Here is a 25,782-nt window from a genome sequence, read left to right as displayed (position 1 = left end):
CATCACACCAGACATTTTAGGCAAACAGACTCTAATTGGTAGAACAAATAGAAACCCCTAAGGATGCCTATGCTTAATGACATTGCTGGTATTCTATAATGTCTCTACTACAGAAATTACTCATTTCATGGCTGCAGGCAATGCAAGTTAATTTATTTGTATCAATTGCTAAGTTAAAGTGTGCACTTCTAACAAGATATACTGTACTTTGCCTACCTAGGAATGTTTCTGGCAGCTCGGTTTTTAAACAAGGGAGAGCAATACAGTGAAAGGAGCAGATAAAGGGCAATGAAAATCTAAAAAGCGAAATCAACAGATGCAAGTTCACAAGCCTTGCATCTAAGTAAACATGGCTAAGATTGTGCTGCATAACTGTCACTGTCTGAGGCTTGTTATCCACTGCAACTGTTGGGTCCCCAGATAGCTTCTTTGGCACTGTAATCTGACATAAATAAAAATCTCGGGTTCTGATTATCAGAATTCTTTAGATATCCCTCAAGCCCTTCAAATAACTCAGATTGTACTTTACATTCCACCTACTAATGTATGCCTGATGAGATGCAAGATACTGGTGAATTAATTCATGTTTAATTGGTTATATTTTGGTCCTTTTGTTAAAAGCAAAGTAGACATTCAGAGAGAGGGAAATCTTACAGTTACAAATATTGGTTAAGTAGAACACAAAGTTCTTTCCAGGGGTGACGCAACTGTGAAGTAATGGTTGGTCTTAAGACTCATTATTAGCACAGCTTCCAACTTTGAAATAAAAGAAGGGAAAATAAAATAGGACATTGTCTTCGAAAGTCTTCTCAGGTTATTCTGTCTTTTCCATAAACAATTGTGTATAATTAGTTTGTTTTAGATATCAACTTGGCCCATTCAAATATGAAAATAGCATTAAGCAATGAAAACACACTAATCCCTCTGGATCAGACAAAAGCTGAGAAGTTAGATATATAGAGGGAGGAGGAATCCATCTAAAACAGATTTATACATGGAATTTGGTGGTTATGAGCTGAACAGATTTTGCAGTTGATAGGCCATTAATATCCCATATTCTTTTTGAAAGCCATCTAAGTTAGTGACTATCACAACATCTCCCCTCCCCCCTGTTAAACAATGGGATCCCATAAGCTAATCATGGATTGTGCACAATACTATTTTATTTTACCTGCCTGGTTTTTATTGGGTGGCCCCAAGTACAATTCTTATGTATATACTGTGCTAAATGTGCTTGGTTACAGGCTTCTCCTAAGAGTAGTTCAATTTTGCCTTTTCCTCTTTTGCTGCTATTTTAAGCATTGTTGTTAAGTCTCTTGAGAAGAACTGCTGAGTGAATTGCTTAAGGTGGATGTAATACTGATATGGCTGGCACTGGATATTGTTAACTGACCTATTGGTACATTTGATGACCATTTGAACTTCAGTTTTGCTTTAAATGGATCTTAATGGCTGAAATGTCAATGATATATGGCAGTTTATCAATCTTTTATTGGTCCGGGCAACTGTGCTGTTTCATTTCCATTGTCTGTTCTGTGAATCACTTTGAGCACAATGTACTTGTGGAAAACATGTTACATAAATAAACCGACTGGGTTGTATCCAGTACAAGCAGAATGGGTCATCTTCCTCTCATCCCCTGCAGCCTTCTGCATGCCCTCTAGGTCTTCTCCAGAGGGTTGGGGGATTCAGTGGAGCAGATTTGGGAGGGGAAGGTTGGTACAGGGTCTGCTGTCCCATTGTGAGTACCCAAGTCCATTCATGTACAGTTAGACTCTGCTCTATGGCGATAGAGTGTATCTTTCTGTTCTTCAGTACCATTCATAATTGTATGTCCCTCCTCTTTTTTATAAATTAAAAAAGTACACAGAGCACCATCTTTCCCCCACAGGGAAGGTACTTCAGACACTTGATCAACAGAAACAGGCAAAATTCCAGAGTATATGGACAAATCATCAGTCTGTGAAAATATAGAAAAGAATGCATTGGTGGCTAGGACCAAGCATGAGTTTATTGAGAATAAATCTTGAGACAGATTTAACTCCTTTTTTGATAGAGTTAATAGCTTGGTAGGTCATGTAAGAATGCTGTAGACATAGTATACTTTGATTTCATCCTTGTTGATACGCCTGTAAAATGTGGGCTGGATGAGACTGCTGTTAAGTGGATCCACTATCAGTTGAGCAATTGTATCCTATGAGTGCTTATGAATGGTTCTGCAACAGCCTGGAAAAAGGTCTTGAGATATGTACCCCAGGGTTCTGTCCTTGGTCCTGTGCTGTACAGCATTCTTATAAATGATTTAGATGAGACCGCAGGTGAGATGCTTATGAAATTTGTAGATAACGAAAAGTGGAAAGAGTTAGCTGGCCCCATAGAAGATACAATCAAAGTTCAAAGTGATATTGATAGATCGAAACCTGAAATTCGACAGAGACAAATGTAAACACCAGTATTTTGACTCAAATACATGAAGATAACATAAAAGGAAAGGTTGCAAGAAAAGGACGGGGGAGACCTGGCCTTGCATGTGATCACACATAGAACATGAGCTGGGAATGTGATTCAGAACCTTAAAAGCTATACAGTTGTAAGCTACCTTAATAAATGTAATAGTTCAGCTGTGTTCTGTACTGATCAGACCACACCTGGGTATGTGGGGGCGGGGATTATGGTTTTATGCACCAAAACTGCATTGCAAGATCCAGAGAAGTGGGAGTTGCATTCTGATTTGCGAGCAATTGTCGGATTCAGTAGATCTGCTGTGAAAAGCAGACTGAACAAATTCATCATCATCATCATCACTTTTAATTTGTATACCGCCTTTCTATCATACAATACTCAAAGCGGTTTACAAGCTGAAGAAACAGAATCTCATGAAATACAAAACAACCTTATAACTATCTAATGCAATACAAAAATATGATAATAAAACATAGCTTTAAAATAAGCAATCAAATAATGTAACGTTCAACAATCATTACAATAGTATAGAATAATATCAGCATATGAAAATTAAACAGAAACCCACTCTTAACATTTACAATAAATAATTTCAAAACAATCAATAAAACAACAGCAAGCCACAGTGCATAAAACAATACAATACAAATTGAAAAATAGAGACTGGAGGGTGAGGCAAGGCACGTGGAAGGAGGCCTTGCCTGATGGAGTCTCTCCCCTCACAGTTCTTCCTCCAGGCACAGCTTCCTTATGAGGAGTCCCAGGGCTGGAGGGGGCGAGGCAAGGCAGGTGGAAAGAGGCCTTGCCTGATGGAGTCTCTCCCCTCACAGTTCTTCCTCCAGGCACAGCTTCTTTATGAGGAGTCCCAGGGCTGGAGGGGATGGGGCAAGGTAGGTGGAAAGAGGCCTTGCCTGATGGAGTCTCTCCCCTCACAGTTCTTCCTTCATCCCTAATTTCATTACACTTATGATGGACATTACACTTATGATGGTGATGATATGATTCAACTGTGACAGGTGCAAGACCCCAAACTGGATAAAGTTTTGTCAGTAGTACATCGTGATACACTGGGCTGATTACTCTGATTACACAATATCATAGTGATTCAAGTCCCTGCTATGTTTTTGCTTGGCGGCAGGCGGCATTAGATAAAGGAACACTTGATTTCCACAATTTCTTATAGGGCAGTATATGAATTATAGTATGTATGGGTAGAATAGGTGAGTGATCCATTCTGGGTCCTTTATTCATGATCATTGCTAGTGAACTGACTTAACTGTAGAGGCTATTAACACCAATGAAAGCCAAAACAGTTTGGATTCTATGGCTCAGTCAAGTTTCATACCCTTCTGTCCAATCGAAGTTATTGATATAGACTGTCCAGGACCCACTCCTTCCAGGCAAAGAGTTTCCAAAATTTGCTTATTCCCTTGGAGACAATGGGGAACACTTGCATCTTAATACAGTATTCATTTTGCTTTCCCTGGAATAAAAACGATGAGCTATTGATCTAAAGGCAAAAACAAAACTAGTTATATAAGTCTTCCCAGGAAACAGGAACTTACTAATTAAGGGTCAATTCTGGAATGCCACAACTAAGTTAGGGGAGGGGAAAAAAACTAATTACAGGCAGTAGCCATTTTAAAAGGGCCCAGGAGGAAGCTATTAATTAAAGGCACTGTAGCTGCGAAAACTCTTGGTAATAGCTTCCTACTGGACGAGCTGGTGCTGCAGTTGCATTTTAATACTTCTTGTGTGTGCTACAAATCAGGCTTTAATAAAGACAGGAGGGTAGATGGAAAACACTGGAAGGCAATGCTGGGCAGCAACATTGTCTGGATTCTTCATAATAATGGAGTGAAAAATTAGGTCTGTTCCAGAGATAACAGCTAGTGTGGAAGCAACATATATTTAGGTCCAGGTCCTGAATGGTAAAAAAAGAAAGAAAAAAGACTGGCTTTTTGCATGATGGTAGCATATTAGCAGGGACAGTTGAAGGTGGCTAAACTCAATTATTTAAAGTGCAGGAGGTTTCCTGGAATCAGTCATTCCAGGCGTTAGCTTATACACCCATGTTCATTCCTGCACACTCTTCTTCCTAATCTACAGGCACAGAATTAAGAAGCTTGACCTTGGTAACATTTCAAATGAATCTTTTCCCTTATCTGACAAGTGAACTCTTGAGTTTTTGCAAAAACTCAGGATGACTGTTCTTGATCAATGCACTACTAAACTCCTTAAACCCATCATTCAACTTGCAACAGCATGCCGGAGCTATCTCTGTCCTGACTCAATCAATCTTTAGACAGCCTGGTTTACCAGAACCAGACCTTTAGTATGTGGGTACCTATACCATTCGTTGATAATTTTATTTGTATGCTGCTTTTCCGCAAACAGAATCAGGCTCAAAGCAGCTTACAAGAAAGGAAACACGAAAGCATTTCAGAAACAAACAGCACAAAACAGTTTCATAGTAACAAAAAAATACAACAGCAAATATAGCAACATACCAAAAAATAAAATAAAAATAAAAATCAGTACTATAAATATAACAAGATTACATTAACAACATCCAACAGCTTCATCTTGATCCTAGAAACAGCTCTCCCATGATGTGGCTCACAGTCTCTCTCCTGCAGTCACTTGCAAGGCTTGTCGTCCCACCCCCCCAACATCATAGGCCTAATACAAGGTTTTGCATTTTATGCACCAACCTGAGATCCTACACAACGACCCTATTAGTCTTGATAAATATTTTAAAGCATTTTTTTAATATGGGCTTGTTGCTCATTTAAGGCACACAAGCACACCCATCCAAAAACAATCCTGGGAACTATATTCTGTTACAGGTGTTGGGAATTGTAAATCTGTGAGAGTTAAACTAGTTTCCAGGACTCTTGGGGAGGGTGTGTGTGCATGGTGTATATGCAGCCTGTAGCATGAACTGGAACAATGTGAAATAGAATCATACTTTTCGACTTATTTAATCACCCATTTTGTATGCAGAAACTAGGATGAAAGTGCATGATGATGATGATGACAATGATAATTGTATATTTTGTACAGAGTGGAACACTCTGTCACACTGTATAACATAGGGCCATAGACTAGAGTACTTTCAAGGAACCTTTCAACATTGAGCGATCTGAAAAGGAATCTGTGCTATTGCAGCCGCAGGGCCCTTTCACCTTCAAGAGAAGACTCATTTCATTTAGGCTTACTATGAGAATATTGCTAGAACACAGCCAAGACATTGTGGAAAAGGTCACCCATATTGGTTGTTCACCATGACCGATCTTCTCATTGAGGAATCAGGTGGTCTATTGGGACTCAAAGCTATTGTTGTAGATATGGATCCGCTCTCTTTTACCCTCTCAATTCATTCATCTGGCTTCATTAACCCCTCCTGAATTAACACTTGAAATGGAAGGATAAAATAACCGCTGCATGATTCTTTAAAAATGTATGACAGGATGATTCTTTGGTATGAGGAGATAAGGCATGCACTTTAAAAGGAAAATGATGAGCAGTCCTTTTCCTTCCTCATATTATCTTCCCTAGTAACTGCTGTGTATTGACCAGTCCTGTGCTGTTCCTGTAGAGAGGGAGGGAAAAAATGCCAGAGATGCATGCCTTGGTGATTATGGCCTGTGGATTGGAAATATCTAAATGATGCATCCTGCCTGGTGCCGGTTGATGGTTATCTCTGACTCTCTCAGGAGTTCAGCATGTCTTGAGTTGGCAGGGGTGCCAACATGAATAAAATATTGGGGGGGACAAGTAAGCCCCACCCCAGATAATTGCAAAATATGGTACACACACAAAATTTGAATGGCAATGCCCATCAACTTTGGGGGCCTGTCCCCTCAAATATTTTATTGGGGGGGCAGAGGATCCTTAGTCCGTAGGAGTTGGCTTCTGTGGTTGGCAATGTGGACCCACTACCAGCAGCAGCAGCAGCAGTTGGCCACAAATGTGCAAAGTAAGTTAGACTGAAGATGCGAGAGAGCAGAAACTCCAAGAGTCCCTTTTCCAGCTTCCATTACTTATTTCTTTCAAGGGGCTCCTGCTCAGTCCTGATTGACAGTTTTGCAGCAGGCCAAAAGCATTCTGCAAAGTGAACCCAATTACAAAGGCTTTTGAGCCACTGAAAATCTTGCTGCTGACATGCCTGTTGCTTTTCATCCCATTTGTGGTGGACCTCAGGCCTGGTCACTGGGCATCTCCCTGGGGAATTACTCCTTTCCAGGCTACAGCTCTTTCTGGCCCTGCTCTCTTGCTTCCTTCCACAAGTGCTTTTTTCCTGGCTTGTTGTTTTCCCCATAATGTCTCTTGCGTAGCTGAGGACAGAGAAAGATGTAGATCGGTGTATAGATGCCTTTGACTTCTGTGTGGCTGAAACATAGGGCTTCCCACTGATTGATGTTTGTTCCAATTTAGTAGTAGACAGCTGCTTTTCCTGAGAAAAGTGTTGGGACAAAAAACAAACAAACCCCAAAACAAATCAGACAGGATTTCTGTGCCTAGAAATCATGGCACAAACAGAAGAGTGGATGAGCTCTGCATAGGTAAGAGTCACAACTGTTGCTTCACCTCGTTTGGCTTCTGTTCCCACCTTATTTTGTTTCTGGTCCTGCCCACCCATGTGGCCCTCGGAAGGTTCCTGACAATGGAATTTGGCCCTTGGAATGTGGCCCTTGGAATGTGGCCCTTGTGGCTGAAATAGTTTCTCTACTCTGGACCTAGCAGTTACTCACTCCTGGCCTGCCATCAGGTATTTTACCTTTCTGGTCAATATTCTTGCCTTGGATCCATCACCAGGTGTTTTAGTGTAGGAAACATGCTTTGTGTAGTGTAGGAAACATGCTGAAGTTACACCTGACACTTAAAAACACTAAGACTTTGTGCCTGAGGGAGTTGCAGGTTGTTGTCATGTCATTTCCTGTACTCTAATTGGCCAGGTCCCCTGCTGGTAGACCCAAGGCCATGCTAAACACTACTAAACCCAACGCTTCAAACCTTCCCGCCTCAACTGCACTATCCACCAAAACTACGGAAGCAGCTCTCCTGCCTCCAAAGACTCCATCCAGTGGTGCAGTTTGGTAGTTGAAGACTCTGGAATTAATGGTATTGTGGACTCCACCTGGATCTGGCAATGTCCATTATTTGGCTTGTGTCAACATGTGGCAAGGCAACATGTCAAGGAAATAAACAACTATCTGACTTTTAGAAGACATCTGAAGACAGCCCTGTTTAGGGAAGTTTTAAATGTTTGATGTTTTATCGTGCTTTTAATATTCTGTTGGGAGCCACCCAGACTGGCTGAGGAAACCTAGCCAGATGGGTGGGGTATAAGTAATAAATTATTATTATTATTATTATTATTATCATTATTAACCCTCCGCCCAGTTGTACTTGAGTGGGGTCCCAAGGGCACCACTGACTCAATCCACCTGACAGTCACAACCACCTGCCTTATTCTATAACATCTTATTTCCAAGGATGTGTCACTGAATGTATTTATTTATTCTTACTTTATTTAAATTTCTATACTTCCCTTCACCCTCGGATAACCAGGCAATTTGTCAGTGGTGCTTTCTTTTGAGTAATCACACATAGGATCGGGCTGCTGTGCAACACCCCTTATTATTATTATTATTATTATTATTATTATTATTTTATTTGCTTTGAGGGCATCTCTTTAGCTTTGTGGGGTTTTGTAAACCGCCTTGCAGTCTTCGAATGAAGGACGGTCTAAAAGTTTAATAAATAATGACAAATCATTGAAATAACATATCATATCCCCTACTTCGTGATGCTGCCAAAGTTTGTCTTCGGAAACTTCAAGCCTCGTGGGAGGCTTGGAGGTAGGGGCGGCTTTGACACGTGTCCGTCTACCTTAGGGGTCCTCTGGCCCGGGGAGGCTTTTTAAGCAGGGCATTCCGCCTCGCTGTCCCTTCTCACCCGCGGAGTTCCTACAGACTCGGGCACGGATTTCGGTGATCGGTTCCCAAAGCCCTCCCGTTCGATCCTCCCAGTGGGGAACGCTCCCCACCACACACACACACGTGTGTCTTGGCGCCGGCGCCGCGCAACCACCCACGCACCCTTGCTCCGCTATTTCGCCGACCCCTGCGAAGAGAGCTCGGCTGCCTAAGTAAACATCGCCGAGCTGCTAATCACAAGGTCTGAAACAAAACAGCACTTCACTTCGGATCTGGGCAAGATCAGTCCTCTCCTCCTCCTGCTCTGCTTCGCATCGGCTACGGTGGTCCTTGAGATCGAGCCGGTTCCCTCCCTTCTCTCGCTTTTCCTCCGCGCACCGGGGGAGCAGCCGGGGGGTCGGGCACCCATCGCGGGCTGCAGCCGAGCGCAGGCTGCGTTGCTTAGCTCCTGGCTTCGCTTTCTCCGGAGACAAGAAGAGGGGAAGAGCGCGCGGGGAGGGGGGTGTCTTTCCCTTGCCCTCGCTTTCAAGCTGCCCATGCTGCGATTTTGATTGCTCTTTCGCCGCCCCAGCCAGACCATAACCATTGCCCGTTTGTCGAGTCTTCCCCCCTCCCCGCCACCTCCCGCAAAGTTGCTGTCGTCGGGGTTTTAAAGCGCCCCAGGATGGGGCTTGATCCTGCAGCCCCTCGCCAGCCTCCCGGGTACTGGCGAGCCTTGCCGCTGCTGGCGTGCGCTTTCCCCTTGGTGACATTCGCTTCCTTCGCGGACGAGACCTTAGAGAGAACCCCCAAATCCGAAGGCTACTGCAGCCGGATCCTGAGAGCCCAAGGCACGAGGCGAGAGGGATATAATGAATTTAGCCTCCGCGTGGAAGGCGATCCGGATTTCTACAAGCCCGGAAACAGTTACAGAGGTAAGTGGGGCTGGCCGCTTCCAAAGGGCGCAGCAAGTGTCGGGCAACTAACCCGGATTTTTTTGGGGGGGGGGCAGGAAGTCTTCTTCTCTGGACGGAGGCAACTTGCTGCGATGCACGACGCCGTTTAGGGGGGTGGGTTGCTTTGCTACGCAAACAGGGAGCAACACTTGTTCGGTGTGTTTTTTTTAAATCGAGTTTGTGTGTGTTGCTCTTTCTCCTCCCCCACCCCATTAATGCATGCTAACTGGGGGTAAAAGGAATCCCTGTTCTACGACGCAGCACCCAGACTTGCTCTTTTTACCTAAATTGCCCCTTGCACTTTTCCAGCGTTGCGACTGGAAATTATTTCACTTGGCAGAAGATACTCAATAGGCTGCTAGTGGTCTTGCTGTGAGACAGGAAAAGGAATAGGACGAGAGAGCAGATGGGCCAAGAAAAGGCACCAGCTTTCCTCACAGTTTCTGCTTAGGTCCCAGGCTAACGACTTGGCCTTTATGCTACTTGTTAATTCCTGTCCTGAGAAAGGCACTTTGCATGCAATCAGGAGTACCGTACCTAGGATGAGCTCTGGAGCTGAAAACAATAGTTTAAGGGGGGGGGGGAATGGCAAGTGGATGGAGGAAACAGAGTCTCTAGCAGCAAGAGTCCCGAGGGTGAATACTCTACGAAATGTTTCTCCGGGGTTTCCTATAGTTTTCTCAGAATCAGAGTGTCTCCTTATAACATGGGAATTGGGAAATATCTACAAATCACATTTTCAGCTTGAACAGCAGATCCTTGTTAAGATAATGATATCTAACTTCCCTAGCAGGGCAGTTCACCCCCCCCATGATTATTATTTTAAAATATTTTGGGAAAATATTTAAGTCCACCTTGAATGCGCCCTTGAGCAAAAGTGTCAGATGTCATTAACATTCCAAATTCATTAACCTAGTTACCTTAAAGTAGCCCCAACTTTTGAGGTTGGCATCTTCCCCCACCCCCACAACCTTTAGCTAAAGTAAGTGAAAGAGCATCCTTCTTCTCCCATGAGGCAAACCCGGACAGGGTTGCATTCTTAGCAAAGGGAATGTTATCCACTTGTGAATATTTGGGTTTGAATAAAAGAAATAAAGCTGAATCTGTGTAAAACGACCACCATACCTTAAATTATTCTCCATGAACAGGTGACCAGCTAAACTTTGAGTTTGCAACTCTTTTCTGTGCCAAGGCAACTTAGTATCTGCCTATTGGGTTTCTTAATGGCCCGTAAATATTCTTGCAAAGGTTTGAAAATTATGCGCAGTGAAAAGTTCTACAGAGTATTGTTTTTAGTTGCCAAGAAGGGTTTTTTGTTTCTTGGAACTGGAGGGGAAAATAGACTTTCAAATAAACTTCCAGAACAAACTTGGAGGAAATATGAAGTTTTTGCCAGCAGAATGCAATCAAATAATCATTTACATACACATTTACGAGTGGTAAAAGTTTTCGGATTCTGATCTCTGGCTCATTAGAGGATGTGACACTGGAAATTTAGCACACATTACTTGTAGTTTTCAAAGCTAAATTATTCCAGATCCTCCTAAAACTTAGCCAGAAGGGAGGAGCATGAGAAAATGTTGTAAGTATAACTTTCTGTTTCCTACAGCAGTTTAATGTTGTCACTTAGCTTTATTTTTATTAACTGTCACAAGAATTTAACAAGTCTCTCTCATGCAACATGAAATGACATCACACAGTCTGGAAAAAAAATCCTTCCTAGACTCAGTATTTTTTAAAAAGGGTAATAACAGTGATCTTAGAAAATATCTGTCTTATCTGAACAAAATCTGTGTAAGAGGCAAAGCTGATTAATTAAGGACAAACTGAGGCTTTGCTGCCTATAAATTACCAGGAAGCAAGAAAAACTGTGCAGAAGATGCTGAGAAAGACAGCTGAGTTATAGCCAAAGATTCAGCAAATGATGTTAACAGGGACTGAGAGCATTAGTGGGGGAGAGGAAGAACCTCCTGGTGCCAAATCCTTAGTCTGTTTTCTTACCTGTTTTTGTCACTGTGTGGGGTTTCTGGTAGAAGGGTTTGCCACCTGGAGCTGTTCTTCAAACAGAAAGAGCAAGCATGATTTTCCTCTTCACAACTGCTCCTTCTCTGTGGATGAGCACAGGGTGTGAGGTGGTTTCTAACCATGGGAATAAGATTCACACTTTTGCAGAGAGAGGAATCAACACATGGCAGAGCTGGCAGAGGGAGGTGGCCACTTCAGACAGATGCCTTGTTGGTTATTTAATTGATTATTGTTGGATATGTGCTGCCAGGGCGATGAAGAGGTGCTTGTGGGATTTTGTGCCTCAGGTCCACTTTGTCTTGGTGGAGGCCACCCTTTGCCGCTCCACCTTAGGCAGCAAAATATCACAGGGCGGCCTGGAACTTGGGACAAGTTGTTTCCCCGCTTAGCAGATGGTTCACACTACTGATTTTCCCCTTTGGCCAATCGTTCAGTCTCCACGTGGCAGGGTGTGTCTGGAAAATGTTCCTGCAGAAGAGTTCACCACACAGTTCTCTCTTTACTAGCATATGTTCAGGGCATGTTGATAATCTGTGCTGCCCTGTTTGCATTCATGGGCTCAAAAGGGATTCTGTCACGTGGAGGGTAGAAAAAAAATGGCCACATGTGGAAAGGTGCAGCTTGTAAAACAACTGTCAGTGTTCCGTGGTGCCTTTTGTCCTTTCTGAGGAGGGTGGCCATATGTCCTACTTGACAGAAGGCACCCCTTTATTTGAAACTCTTAAAGATAAAGAACCATTAAACGGGGGAGAGCAGACAGGGCCTAGGAATTGCCCATCGACAGTTAGCATCTGGACAGCAGACTAAGCAGGCACATGTGCTATCTAGCCTTCCCTAGTATCATTATATGTATTGTATTTCTATTTAAGTTATACTCATTGTTTCTAAATTTGCACCTATACATATGGCTTTTTCTGTAACAGTACCCACCAGTACAGTACCATGACCTCTTTCTTTGCCGTGCATGGCAGCCATTTTCTGTTGGCACCCATGACACTTTTATCAGAATATGAGTACCAGCACCTCATTTTTTTTTACCAAAAGCAAAGCAATTATTCATATAATTAGTGGGTGCATATTTTAGGCAACACTGTCTCCCATCTAGTTTGTTCTCCTTCTTACACTTCTTTGGAGGCAATATGTAAAGGGCCACTGAAATAATTTTGTGAGGATGAGAAAAGCCTCCTTCCTGTCAAAAACACAACAAAACTTGCAAGAGCAGCATTCACCAAGTGTACTTGATTTATTTTAGCATTCTCACCCAAATACATTCGCTGGGATTCGAGGGTGGGGTGTGGATAGCCATTTAAACTTCTATTTAAATGCAGTGCATATATATGCTTTATGTCAGGCATCCCCAAACTGCGGCCCTCCAGATGTTTTGTTTTGGCCTACAACTCCCTTGATCCCTAGCTAAGAGGACCAGTGGTCAGGGACGATGGGAATTGTAGTCCAAAACATCTGGAGGGCTGAAGTTTGGGGGTGCCTGCTTTATGTGGTATCTGCAGTGATTGCATTGTTCCAGAAGCAATAGGAGAGATGAGATAAACCTAAAAGAGTTGTCTTCAGCTGAGAGCATGAGGAGGTAAGGTAGGAAAGTTCCTTCTCTGCCTGTTCCTCGACCTCTCAGATCTTCCTTTGTCTGAAGCATGACAAAGGTCTAAGGCTACAATGTTATGTACATGTAACTGGGAGTGCAGGCAACTGAACACAGTGGGACTTATGCTCAAGCAAATTAAATATGCATATGATTGTGCTGTGAAGTCTGCATTTGGGTCCCCGTTATCCTCTTGCCTGCCGTATCCAAGGTAGCTCTCTCAATTCTTTCAGTTAAGTGGCAGAGGAAGTTGTTGCCAGCTCTTTTGATTTTCTTTTTAGCATCATGAGTGTAGGTGTTTTCCTAACACTCTGCCTGCTAAAACTTTGACACTCTTGGCAATAGTTTAGAAACACATTTTTTGTTTCATGATTGCAGGTAAAAAGCGTTAAAATATGGCTGCAGATTGAACCCTGCCCTCCTGAAACTAGAATACATAATAATTGTAATAAACAGGAATTGTAACAAACAATTCCTGATCTTTGCTTTTTTACAAGCTTACCATTTCTGTTCTAGTCCTGTCTCACAGAGCTGCCAAATTTGCATATACAGTGGCATCTTGGTTCCCGAACACAATCCCTTCCAGAAGTCTGTTTGACTCCTGAAACTGTTCAAAAACCAAGGCACAGCTTCAGATTGGCTGCAGGAGCTTCCTGCACTCAAGCAGAAGTCACGTACGATGTTCAGCTTCCGAACAAAACATTCAAAAACTGGAACACTCACTTCCAGGTTTTTGGCATTCGGGAGTGAAATATACTCGGAGTCCTGTAGTGACTTCATGCTCTTTATTGCAGCTTGTAAAACAGTGATTGAATTGCCCCCCCCCCAAAAAAAACCTCAGGCTTTTATATACATTATTTACACAATGAGTCCCATCTGATTGGCTGATTAACATCCTCCTGGAGCCTGATTGGTCTTCTCCTGCAAGCCAATCAGTTGTTGCATTCTAGGATCCCACTTGTTCTAGGATCCAAGCGTAGTACATAACACCCCTCCCCTCTAAGTTCCCGTTGCACTCAGAAGGTTAGCATTCGTAGTCGTTGAGGTATGCTGGTCACCTATGTATGCGTTGTGGCCTCAAGTGTCTCTCAGTAGGGGTTCCTGGTTTTGGCTCTTGTTCCGGGGCTGCTGGCTGTGACAGGGCCGTTGGGTCAGGTGCCGCTGGTCCACTTGGTCGTGGTTCTGGTTCCTGTGGCTGCTCGACCTTGGGGGTCACCTCTGGACTTCCTAGTTCTGCCTCCCTTACCCGATCCTCCTGCTCTATGGGCCTCACCCTTCTGCTATCCCCTTGGGATTCCTCTGTCCAGCCCTCCTTGCGGTTTCCCCCTGGGAATCGTCACTGTAGTTGATCGCAGTGGCAGTGCCAGGCTTGCCCCCCCCCCCCATTAGCACCTCATACGACACAGGGCTGGTCGCCCTGGAGACTGTGGCGGGTACCCATGCTGGGCCCACCCTGAAGTTCTTTGCATCCACTGGGTCGTGGGTCTGGAAGGTCTGGAGATTCCTACCTTCCCCCACTGCTGCATCACCATGGGCCCTGTCGGGGTGAAGGTGGTCCAGTCTTGTTGTGAGACACCGGCCCATGAGTAGTTCCTCTGGGCTCCGGCCGGTTGTTGTGCTGGGGGTGCTATGCTGGGCTAAGAGAAATGCAGTGAGGTGGTACTCCCAGTCCCCTTGCGTCATGCGGTGGAGGGCATTCTTGGTGGTCCGCACCATGGTGGTCTGCTTGGCCATTGGTGGCGGGGTGGAATGGCACCAATCATGCATGGCAGATGGTGTTTTGCGTTGCAAAGTCTGGAACTCCTGTGACGTGAATGCTGTTCCGTTGTTCAAGACGAGGGTGTCAGGGAGCCCGTGGGTTGCGATCAGCCTACGTAGTACTCGGATGGCCGCAGCTGTGGAAGTGGATGGTACCTGGGCAACCTCCAGACATTTGGAGTATGAAGAATGTCCTTCCCTGGAAGCGGCCAGCAAAGTCCACATGCAGTTGGGACCACGCGCTCGGGGGATCTGGGCGGGACTCCTGGCAGGTCTGGCAGTATTTAACCCAGGCCTCTATCTCCCCGTCGATTCCTGGCCACCACACATAGCTCCTTGCAAGGGCCTTCATTCTCACTACCCCTGGGTGTGTTTCGTGTAGGGCTGTGAGGGCCTTTTGGCGAAGAGGCTGGGGAATGACCACCCTGCTTCCCCATAACAGGCAACCCTTGTGGGCTGATAGTTCATGTTTGCGGGTCGTATAGCCCGCAAATTCTGACCCGGGGTTGCTACTGGGCCATCCCCACCGCACCCAGTCCAGGACCCAGGAGATGACCCTGTCCTTCATGGCACCTGAATGGGGTGGTCAGGAAGCTGTTCCAGGCTCATGACCTCATGTATGGGTGCTGGGTTGGGGTGGGTCTCAGGTAGTGGCAGTCTGTTGAGGGCATCCACGTGGCCCATCACCTTCCCGGGTTGGTGGACCAGTGTATACTGGTAGCTGGTGAGGAAAACTGACCACCTGAGGACACGGGGTGACAGATGGGACAGTACTTGAAGGGTCTGCTTCTCGGGGCAAATAGGCCCACACAGCGGCTTGTGGTCGGTCACCACAGTAAAGGGGCACTCATACAAGAAATTGTGAAATTTCTTTACTCCCTTCACGATTGCCAGGCCCTCTTTGTCTATTTGTGAATAGTTCCTTTCGGCTGTGGAGAGGGTCTAGGAAAAGTAAGCCACCGGCACCCCTCTTCTGTCCGGAAGTTGGTGGCCTAGTACAACGCCGACGCCATAGGGTGAGGCATTGCATGCCAGCACCACTGGCAACCTCTCATCAAAGTGCGCCAGGACCGAGACAAGCAGATCTTTGACTGCTTGGAACATGGCCTCCTGGTGCTGCCCCCACACACACGGGGCCCACTTGTCTAACAGTCTGCCTTGTGGGGTAAGAAGGCATGATAGTCCCAAGAAGGCCTGGAGTTCCACCGTACCCTTAGGTGCTGGGGTGCCTAATTATTATTACCTGAATGGATATCAGAGAAGTGGGTTTCTCATGATAGCCCTTCTCTAAAGGAAGAGCAAGAAATGAATACAATAAATAAAATACATGATCTGGAAGGTTTGACACATTTTACTTTACATGCATAAATTTGTAATTCACCAAGAGAGACACAGAACATTAATTTAGATTTGCAGTTCACAAGGGGCTTGATAAATCTACCTAAGGGTGGGTGGGTGGGTGGGTGGGTGGGTGGGGATACTAGGAGGGTTGCCTTGCCAAGCACTGGCCAAGCCATCATGCAGGGCTGGTGGGTTGTGTATGGCTTAGGCTGCAATCCTATGCATACTTGGCTGGGAGTAAGTTCCACTGAAATTATTAAGATGGGACTTATCCTAGGGAAAACCACCAATTGGCCTAATTGCTTGAAGTTATATTGTGGGGTTGGGGGTTGTGAGATAGAGGTTATTGTAGAAACCCTATTAGAAATTATAGTTGACAAACTGTTCCCAATTTGGGTGCTGCATCAGTGGCAATGCCCTTTTCTCTTGATTACATACTGGCATGATTTTATACAAGAGTACATGGATGGAAATAATAATTGCTAGTTTGTAGCTGTGAGTCAGGCGTTTAAAAAGAACACAGCATTACTATCAAACGCAGAAACTTTTAAGTATGGATACACTGCAAGTATTTGTTTGATTTAAGTATTCATGTATTCAGATTTTGCCCTATAACCAGGAGAACTAGGGAAATGGGACGGGGGGCTAATAACTAGGAGACTCGTGTAGTCAAATGACTGGAAGGCTGTAGCACTGCTTCTGCGATATGATAAAATTAGGAGGCTTGCCATATAAATCATGAGCACTAGATGCTCACCTACTCATGAAAGAGAATACTAAAATGAGAACACATAACATTATTCCCATAAGCAGGGAAAAGAATAGATTGTACTGAAGATTCCCTTTTATTGGTTTGTGTTAAACTGGAATAATACACTAGTTCCATCAGAGAGTTGAACACTGGTTTGAATTCTCCACTGTATACATTCTTTTAAATAGAATAAACTGTGATCTGCAACCAGTTTAGTTAAGCATTATGCAATCAGCCTGCAGGGAATTCCCAAGTAATTTTATCCACAGAAAATGTTTTAGTTTTATTTCAAAGTGGGTCCTCCCCTGCCTAAAAAGTAGCCAACAAACAACTCCCCATTGGCAATTTGATGTGACATTTTGGTTTATTGTGGCCTCTTCTGAAAAAGCAATATGAAAACTGAAGTACATTGTTTAGTACAGAGTAGGAAAAAAATGTGGGGAGAGAGATCCATTCCCTTCGGCAATGCACTTTTGACATTTTGCCTAGCTTTGCATTAGTCAGTGCTACTGTGGCTTTGTTGTATAAAGGAAGGGAATTAAGCATTTATCTGTGTAGCTGTGATCCCATCACATTTCTCTGTAGGAGGAACAAATGTGAATCCTACTAACTAAGAAGGGATTTATACAAGAAGGGGTGGAAATGGATATTGACCTAATGAACCACTGCCATAACATACTAATTCTGTTTGCTGAGTTTAGCTTCTACAGAGATTGTACTTGTTTTCAGGGGTGATATTCCACTAAGATTTGCTCAGAATAGACCTATTGAAATTAATGGGCATAACTTAGTCAAGCTCATTGATTTTAATGGGTCTACTCTACATTACTTTTATGTGGTGATTTTTTTCCCCCACGTGCTTTTCCCAACCATTCTCTGTCAATGAGAAAATGAACTGCATGTGGAAATTAGCAAAGGAGAAAGAAAATTTCACTGGATTTTTCATAGATGAGGGGTAGGTTTTTTGTTGAGCTTGCCTCGGTTTCAAGGTGACCATGGGGTGTTCGTGAGTGACCTTTCTTTCATCTCCTCCATGGTCTGCACTTCCTGGGTGACTATCCTTTCTGAAAGCCCCATGACGTTCTCAGCTGGGCTTATTTGTAAGCATGAGAAAGTGTGGAGGCTGCCACTAGATGTTATTTTGTTTTAAAGTGAAGTCTTTAGTGAAAGGAAAAGGAAATGAATCCCCCTAAAAACAAAATCATCTGTAGTTTCTGAAGTGGCTGAAACTAAGGAAAGAGGTCAAAGTAAACAGCTGTCAGGAAATATTGATTCTGATCTCTTGTAGTAATGAAAAAGAAAATTTAATGGAAGGAATCATTTGGAAAGGAATCAAAACCAGAACTATCAATACAAGTACAGGTGAAACTCGGAAATTTGAATATCATCGAAAAGTGCATTTATTTCAGTAATGCAACTTATTATTATTAAGTGCTTTGCCTGTCACGGGGTCGCCTGTTGAAGGAGCCCAGTAGGAATTTTGTCATCTGGCTGATTGGCTTTGCCATTTGGTTTTTGCCTACTGCTTAGCAAATCATCACAACTTGTTAGGTTGGCAGTTAGGCTTTTGGTTAATTAATTTGGTTGGAGGAGGGGTGTGGCATCTACATGCCTACCCTCTTCTTAACTGTGCTCCATATAGAAGTATTCCGTTAAAGGAATCCTGGGGTTTTATCTCTCGTCCTTACATTCCTGCCATATGGCGGGGCTGGAGGGCCTTTTACAGAGATTGAGCCTTGGGGAACACTTCGGGTCAAGAGGGGGGAATGCCTGGGCACAGCTACCTCCTCTCCCATGGAGTGTTTATTTGGAGTGTTTATTTGAATGCGAGTTAAGCATACTTTCTAGAATATGAAGCCTTCACACAAACAGTGGATTCACTCCTTAGTATGCTTGCTTTGCAGGAATGTAGGATTGTTACAAGGAACAAGAGAGCTGCATTAACTGCTGTATGGAACCACAGTTTTAATTCCACTTCCAGCTCACTGTGGGAGATCAGTGCCAACCAGGAAGTTAGCACTTTAAACGTTGCTTCTTCTGTGAAAGAACTACAGCCATTCTCAGCTGCCACAGCCCCCATCTGAATTATAGGGATAATAGTGTTGATTGACTTTATGGTGTTCTTGTAAAGATTTTTTTAAAAAGTACATAAAGTATTTTGAAACACTGTTAAGTATGTAATATGCATATATAAAAGCATTATTAAGAAATGATGGCTGGTCTTCTACCATTACAGTGGACGTTTGGGTTGCGAACATGATCTGTGTGGGAAGCACGTTTGCAACCCGCAGCATTTGCAACCCGCAGCGCCACGTCTGCGCACGAGCGGGTCACGATTCGGCACTTCTACACATGTGCAAAGCACGATTGCCGAAATCCGGAAGTAACCCATTCTGATACTTCTGGGTTCGGCGCGGGACGCAACCTAAAAAGACGCAACCTGAAGTGTCTGTAACCCGAGGTATGACTGTAAGTAAAAGTTAGCCCAGTGTTCGCCAAGATCAAGGTTGGCTCCAGGAGGTGGTAGATGTGGACATTTTCCAGGGCCCCAAGTCCAGTAGAGGGGCCTCAAACAGCACTACCATTTCCACTTTCCACAGAATATCCAAGAAGATCATAAGCAGTCTAAGAGAATTCACTGTTTGCATGCCCTGTTTCCTTCGGGTGAAGGGATCCCACTGGCAGGGCCATGACTGAAGCCCGCCACCACCCACTGCAAAAAAGTATTGTCTAAAGTATCTTGTTAAAAAGCTCTGTAGAAACAAACTCATTTTAAAAGTCTTATTTTCCTGCCTTTTTGCCCCCAGTAACACTTTCCGCTGCCACTCCAGCTTATTTTCGTGGATTCACACTGATTGCTTTGAAAGAGGGCAAAGAGGGAGAGAAAGAAGAAGACCACGCAGGGACTTTTCAGGTGAGTAGCTGGCTCTTGAACTTCACCTTCAGAGTGTCTGTCTGGATAGTTATTTCACAGCAGGATGGATACTGTACAAAACAACATAATCTATTTGTGTTGATATCAATATCTCTGTAGTTGCAGGCATGGGATAAGCTTTGCAACTCCAGCTAAAGATCAGATTTCTACAGGAAAAGATTTCGGCATGTACTGTTAAGTTGGCTGGATTTAAGTATCAGTGGATTTATACACTTATAGCTCAATCTTAGGCATGTTTACTTAGAAGTAAGCCCTACTGAAGTCAATGGAACTTAATTCCAAGTTGAGTACGCATAGGATTGCAATCTTAGATACTTTGACAGACAAGTTGCAAGAAATTGGAGGTTGACTCTGGTATGCAGCTATTCATAACAAATATAGTCAGCTCCAAATATTTTTACAATGTTTACTTTGTCCAGCACTTGGTCTCTTATTGTCTACATTCCTTTTTCCAGACTAGCAGATATTATTTTAACATGGTGGCATTTTGATAGCTATGTAGTTTGAATCTAGTCATCATCACTTGGAAGTAGGTCTCACTTAGTTCACTGGGGTTTATGCCTAAATAATTACGGTATGCATAGGGTGGCAGTTTTGTCTTACTGAAATGTGCTTTAGCGAACTGCAATCTGGTCTGCTTTGTCCTGGAGCCCTTGAGTTTACCAGAAATCATTAATCACATGACTTTCATGTTCCCTAATAGTTCATGAACTAAAAAGCAAATAAAAACAGCAAGTTCAAGTTAGGAAGGAATATTGTTTTTGCATCTGTACTGCTAGAAAGATTATATTTATCAATTACACTGACTTAGTGAGACCACTGTTGCTCTTGTTGACCTCCTCTGAACTTGGGAATTTTCTACCTGTAGGAATTTCCTCAGCATTTCATTCAATTGGTCAAGAGCTTCCAGTTCAGACTGCATGAACATATATGTGAAATTAGGATTTATGTGCCACAACTTTACCCTTTCATACACTGAATTGTATTTGACATTTTACTGCCCATTCACCTAGTTTGGAGAAATCCTTTCCGAGCTGCTTGCAATCCCTTTTCGTTTTAACCACCTTGAACAACTGATATCATCAGCAGACTTTACTGCCTCTCTGCCTACTCCTAACTCTAAATCATGAATGAAGAAGTTTAAAGAACACAGGTTCCTTGTGGGCTTCACTTTCTACATCTGTCCATTGGGAAAACTGTCCATTTATTCCTACCTTCTGCTTCATGTTCCTTAACCAGTTATGCAAGAGCTTTCAGAAGTTTTCAATGTATCATTGATTTGTGCTTCAGAATATCAATATGGAAAATACAGTGTATAAATCCAGTGGGCCATACAAAAGTCTTGGGAATGACCTTATGTAACCTGTTACACAGTTTGGCTTGCCTAAATTGAGAAACTCTTCTGAATTTGGGATAACTTTTCTCATGCAATGCTCTTTGCTAAACTGGAAGCAGCATTTCTGGGAAGGTAAGAGGCTTTCTGTTCCTCCCTGGTATCCAGCAAGCACATGGTCCTGCAGGTTCCCTCACTTCCTACCTGATCATAGCACACCATATTGTCATTTTGCTGAATTCTCCACCTCGCCCCCTCCGTGACCCCGACTGATAAGTGAAGTGTCAAGGCTCAACTCTATCATTTAGAGCAGTGGTCCTCAACCTTGGGCCTCCAGATGTTTTGACACTACAATTCCCATCATCCCTGACCACTGGTCCTGCTAGCTAGGGATCATGGGAGTTGTAGGCCAAAAACATCTGGAGGCCCAAGGTTGAGGACCACTGATTTAGAGAATGTATGGGGCAACATAAATTCCTCTTTGTCCATTTTCAGCTTAATTCTTTGCTCATTGAAGTGTTTATATCTTGTGCAATCAATCCAGCAGTTGTGATCCTATAAAATACATAATCTTAACTTTTATTGTGCCTGGGGTGGTTTTTTGTTGTTGTTTGTTTAACGCAGATCATTTTCATACTTCACAGACATCTGTACTGAGTCATGCAGCTCAATTTTTGCTGAAACTTTCAGCTGAGGATGTTTAAGCAGAAAAATAAGCACTCTCTGCTTGATAACAATATTATCCACTGTTAATAATATGGAGTTTGCCAAACGAGAATAGGATTACTATTCTTGCAGATTTAGTATTCTTACAGGTTTACCATTCTGTGACATGGGCTTAAGCATTTTAGAAAAAAAACATATCAAACACATTCTGGAGAGCCACTAGGAAACTGACAGTGAAAATAAACTCATTGTCCCCTGTTTGTAAGCTCCTTTTCTGCTAATGCAGAATTTAGAAACACATGGAGTGTATTGAACGTGCTGGTGTTCCTGCCTTCAATCTATTTGGATGGACTCTTTGGTTTTTCATATCTGCAGCCTATATATGTATGTAAGATTAGAATTGCACATAAAAACAGATGGGCCTGACATGTGAAAGGGCACTCCTATGTCATACCCGCCCCTCCCTCTCTATAACATCCCACCCAACTTACCTTATGTTCTTCCCAGTCTAATGACATCAACCCGAAAATCCGCAACATGAAGCGAACTCAATCAGAGGTCTGACTGTATATGAGAGGCAACTTGACGTGGGGGTGCAGATTTTGGTTTCTAATACCTTCTTAGTCTGCCCTTATTAAGTGCAGCAGCAGAAGGGCTGACGCTCTAGAGGGGGCAGATTTGCATCTGAGTGCCAGGCCACCTCCCTGCCTCTCACCTGCTTGCTCACAGTTGTGACACCTCCTCCTCTCTTTTGGGCGGTTTCTTCAGGAAAACAGGAATGTTTTCCATCTCCCCAAACCCTGAAATAGTGCAGCTGCCTTGCAGATCAAAGGTCCTTGGTTCAATCCTTGTCATCTTGAGGTAGGGCTGGAAATGAATGAATGAATCTTTATTTGCGTCTGCCATCGGCCATAACAATAAAACAACAATAGGATATACAAAGAATAGGGAAAAAGTCAATTATATAAAATACTTTTTAGGGTGTTGAATCAATAGTCGAATAGTGGATCTTATTCTGATTGTCCCAGCTAATAACCTTGCAGCTTTTGCTGTCAACTGCTCATCTTGATCTGCCAAGAGAAAGGACACTGTGGCAGTGATTGGGCAACCCGGAATGAACAATAAAAGAGGGGTGATAATCTCATTCCTCAAGTCTTTATAAGTGCAAGCCAGAAGGGCTTGCTCCACTAATTCGGTACTGAGGTAGGGCTGGAAAATATTGGGAAATATGATCTAGCTTGGTGTATGACAACCTGACAGTCTCACGTCCCAAAGTAAGTTCAGAAATACCATTTTTAATATACTGAGGGATATAGGTCTAATGCAACCTAAGGCCCGTGGGCCAGATGAGGCCCAATCACCTTCTAAATCTGGCCCGTGGACAGTCCGGGAATCAGGGTGTTTTTACATGAGTAGAATGTGTGCTTTTATATAAAATGCATCTCTGGGTTATTTGAGGGGCATAGGAATTTGTTCATTCCCCCCCCCCCCAAAAAATAGTCTGGCCCACCACATGGTCTGAGGGATGGTGGACTGGCCCACTGCTGAAAAAGGTTGCTGGTCTAATGAGTGGCAAAAGACAAGGAACAGCATGGAAATTGTATGAAACAGCAATATTCAAAATTCAAATTGTGAATTTAACAGGGCAGTTTAGGAAGACTAGAAAAAGTTTTGAGCTAGGTCATCACACAAATCATAGCAAATAAAAATTAGTGTGGATCATTTCCTGTAACTTAATTATAATTTCTCCTTTACAATAAAAAAGGGGTTATTTTCTTCTTTCCACAGTTGGGCGCATTCCCACCATTAATGTCCTATTGTAGCTAATTTCCAATTAACTTTTCAGCATTGACAAGAAAAAGAGGTTTTTACAAGGGTCTGGGCTCCAGGCCTAACTTTTTCAGCATCAGACCAGCAAGTTTTTTTGTTTTTTGTTTAAAAAAATCCAGTAAAAACATCCCTTCACTTTGCAGAAGTAGGCAAGAATTTTGAACTTTTGATGAGAGTTGGCAGAAAATTGAATTTTCTAAATATCAGCAAATGCCTCATGGATCTCAGCGGAGGGATAATTATTAAGCTATTTAATTAGTTTTATTATACCGCTTAGAAGCTGAAATCAGCATTTTAATTGGCAGATGAATATTTCGAAAGTTTTTGAATAGCTAAATTCATTTTTTGGGGGCATGAAAGAGAACTCATTGTCCTTCCACCTGCAAACACTCTATTAAGTGCTCTTTGTAGAGCTAACACCTGCCTGTAATGCCTGCGTTCATTAAAGATTCAAGTATCAGCTTCACTAATGTGTAGCTTTGCATTATAGTTGCCCTGTGTGCCACTAGCTGGGTGAAAAACGAGAGTTCATAAACGCTGCATTAGGATTATGCCAGGCCTCTAGTCATGAGGTGATGCCACTATTTTGAAAGCAGCTTTTGTACAGGGTTTTTTTTTTAATTTAAAAAAGCAAAAACAAAAAACTTCCAAGCTGCCCAGCTCCCATGGGCAGGTTTTGCTGCAGCAGTGCAAGCAAAGGTTTGTGCCACTGTTGTTGAACTGGGATGCTGAGTGCCTCAATTCCGACACAGCTGTGCAGAGCTGAGGCGGCACCTCATAAGATCAGCTATTCCAGCATTGGTGCAAAGCACAACTCATCCCTTGCATAGTACCATACAGGGGTGTTTTGGGGGAATGTTGCTTTAAATACAGATTCAAACTAAAATTTGATATATGTTTTTAATGTAGAATGTTTTGATATTTTGAAATGGTGACTGAAGTCATTGTTGTTATACAGTGGTACCTCTGGTTATGAACTTAATTCGTTCCAGAGGTCCGTTCTTAATCTGGAACTGTTCTTAACCTGAGGTACCACTTTTAGCTAATGGGCCTCCTGCTGCCGCCACCATGCAATTTCGGTTCTCATCCTGAGGTAAAGTTATTAACCTGAGGTACTACTTCCAGGTTAGCAGAGTCTGTAACCCGAAGTGTTTGTAACCTGAGGTGTTTGTAACCAGAGGTACCACTGTCTAGGGCAGGCATCCCCAAACTGCAGCCCTCCAGATGTTTTGACCTACAACTCCCATGATCCCTAGCTAACAGGACCAGTGATCGGGGAAGATGGGAATTGTAGTCCAAAACATCTGGAGGGCCGAAGTTTGGGGATGCCTGGTCTAGGGCAATGTTGCATTTATCCAGCATTTCACTCTACTCTCCTAACCAACTTTCATACATTTGTAAAAGTGTGCTTACTGAATGTAGAACCAGGAGAAAGTGAAGGATCTGGCATCTGGATCCTTATGTGAAGGGTGAACATGAGTTGCACTCGCCTCATGGAAAGTGAGGTTCTAAAATTGTCCCAGGGAGGCGTCTAAAGGTGAATCTCTGTTTAGAACCATTCACAATTCTTCCAGTAAGGGGGTGGGGAGAGGTATGTAAAATCTGGAGCAAGACATGGAGGGGGAAGGTATCATCCAGCAATATCCTTAACAAATAATAATAATAATAATAATAATAATAATAATAATTTATTATTTATACCCTGTCCATCTGGCTGGGTTTCCCCAGCCACTCTGGGCAGCTTCCAACAGAAAAATAAAATACAGTAATCTATTAAACATTAAAAGCCTCCCTAAACAGGGCTGCCTTCAGATGTCTTCTAAAAGTCCGGTAGTTGATATTCCAGCATTGGTGCAAAGCGCAACTCATTCCTTGCATAGTACCATACAGGGGTGTTTTCAGGGAATGTTGCTTTAAATACAGATTCAAACTAAAGTTTGATATACTATCACTTGCAAGGCTGCTCAGGGCCGACTTGAGACATTTTGCTGCCTGAGGTAAAGGGCAAGCTAGCACCCTACACTCCACATGCAGATGCTGACTAGACTGCCGGTTGAAGTTATTAAACACTGCCAATGGGATAGTGCCATGTGTCAAGCTCATGTGAAGGATAGGCTGCATGGCACACACACAACAGAGGAGAATGCTGACCCTCAGCACCTGCCTCTTGAGGCAGATGCCTTACACTACCTACTGGCAGGGC

At 43.3% G+C, this 25,782-nt stretch overlaps 1 protein-coding gene across 1 annotated transcript in view; it reads left to right on the top strand.

Moving 5' to 3' along the window:
• Positions 1-8,425: 8,425 nt before the first annotated feature.
• The window catches only part of SPON1 (spondin 1), a 274,024-nt gene continuing 256,667 nt past the window's right edge, over positions 8,426-25,782 (top strand). Inside the window, exons 1-2 of the mRNA XM_035118396.3 lie at positions 8,426-9,322; positions 19,623-19,729. Of these exons, the coding sequence (XP_034974287.1) occupies positions 9,073-9,322; positions 19,623-19,729 (357 nt within the window). The 5' untranslated portion in view covers positions 8,426-9,072. The remainder of the gene's footprint in view (positions 9,323-19,622; positions 19,730-25,782) is intronic.

Source organism: Zootoca vivipara, chromosome 1, assembly GCF_965207765.1.
Source record: "Zootoca vivipara chromosome 1, rZooViv2.hap1.1, whole genome shotgun sequence".
In the NCBI taxonomy this organism is placed as follows: domain Eukaryota; kingdom Metazoa; phylum Chordata; class Lepidosauria; order Squamata; family Lacertidae; genus Zootoca; species Zootoca vivipara.
This window is presented reverse-complemented; position numbering and strand designations above follow the sequence as displayed.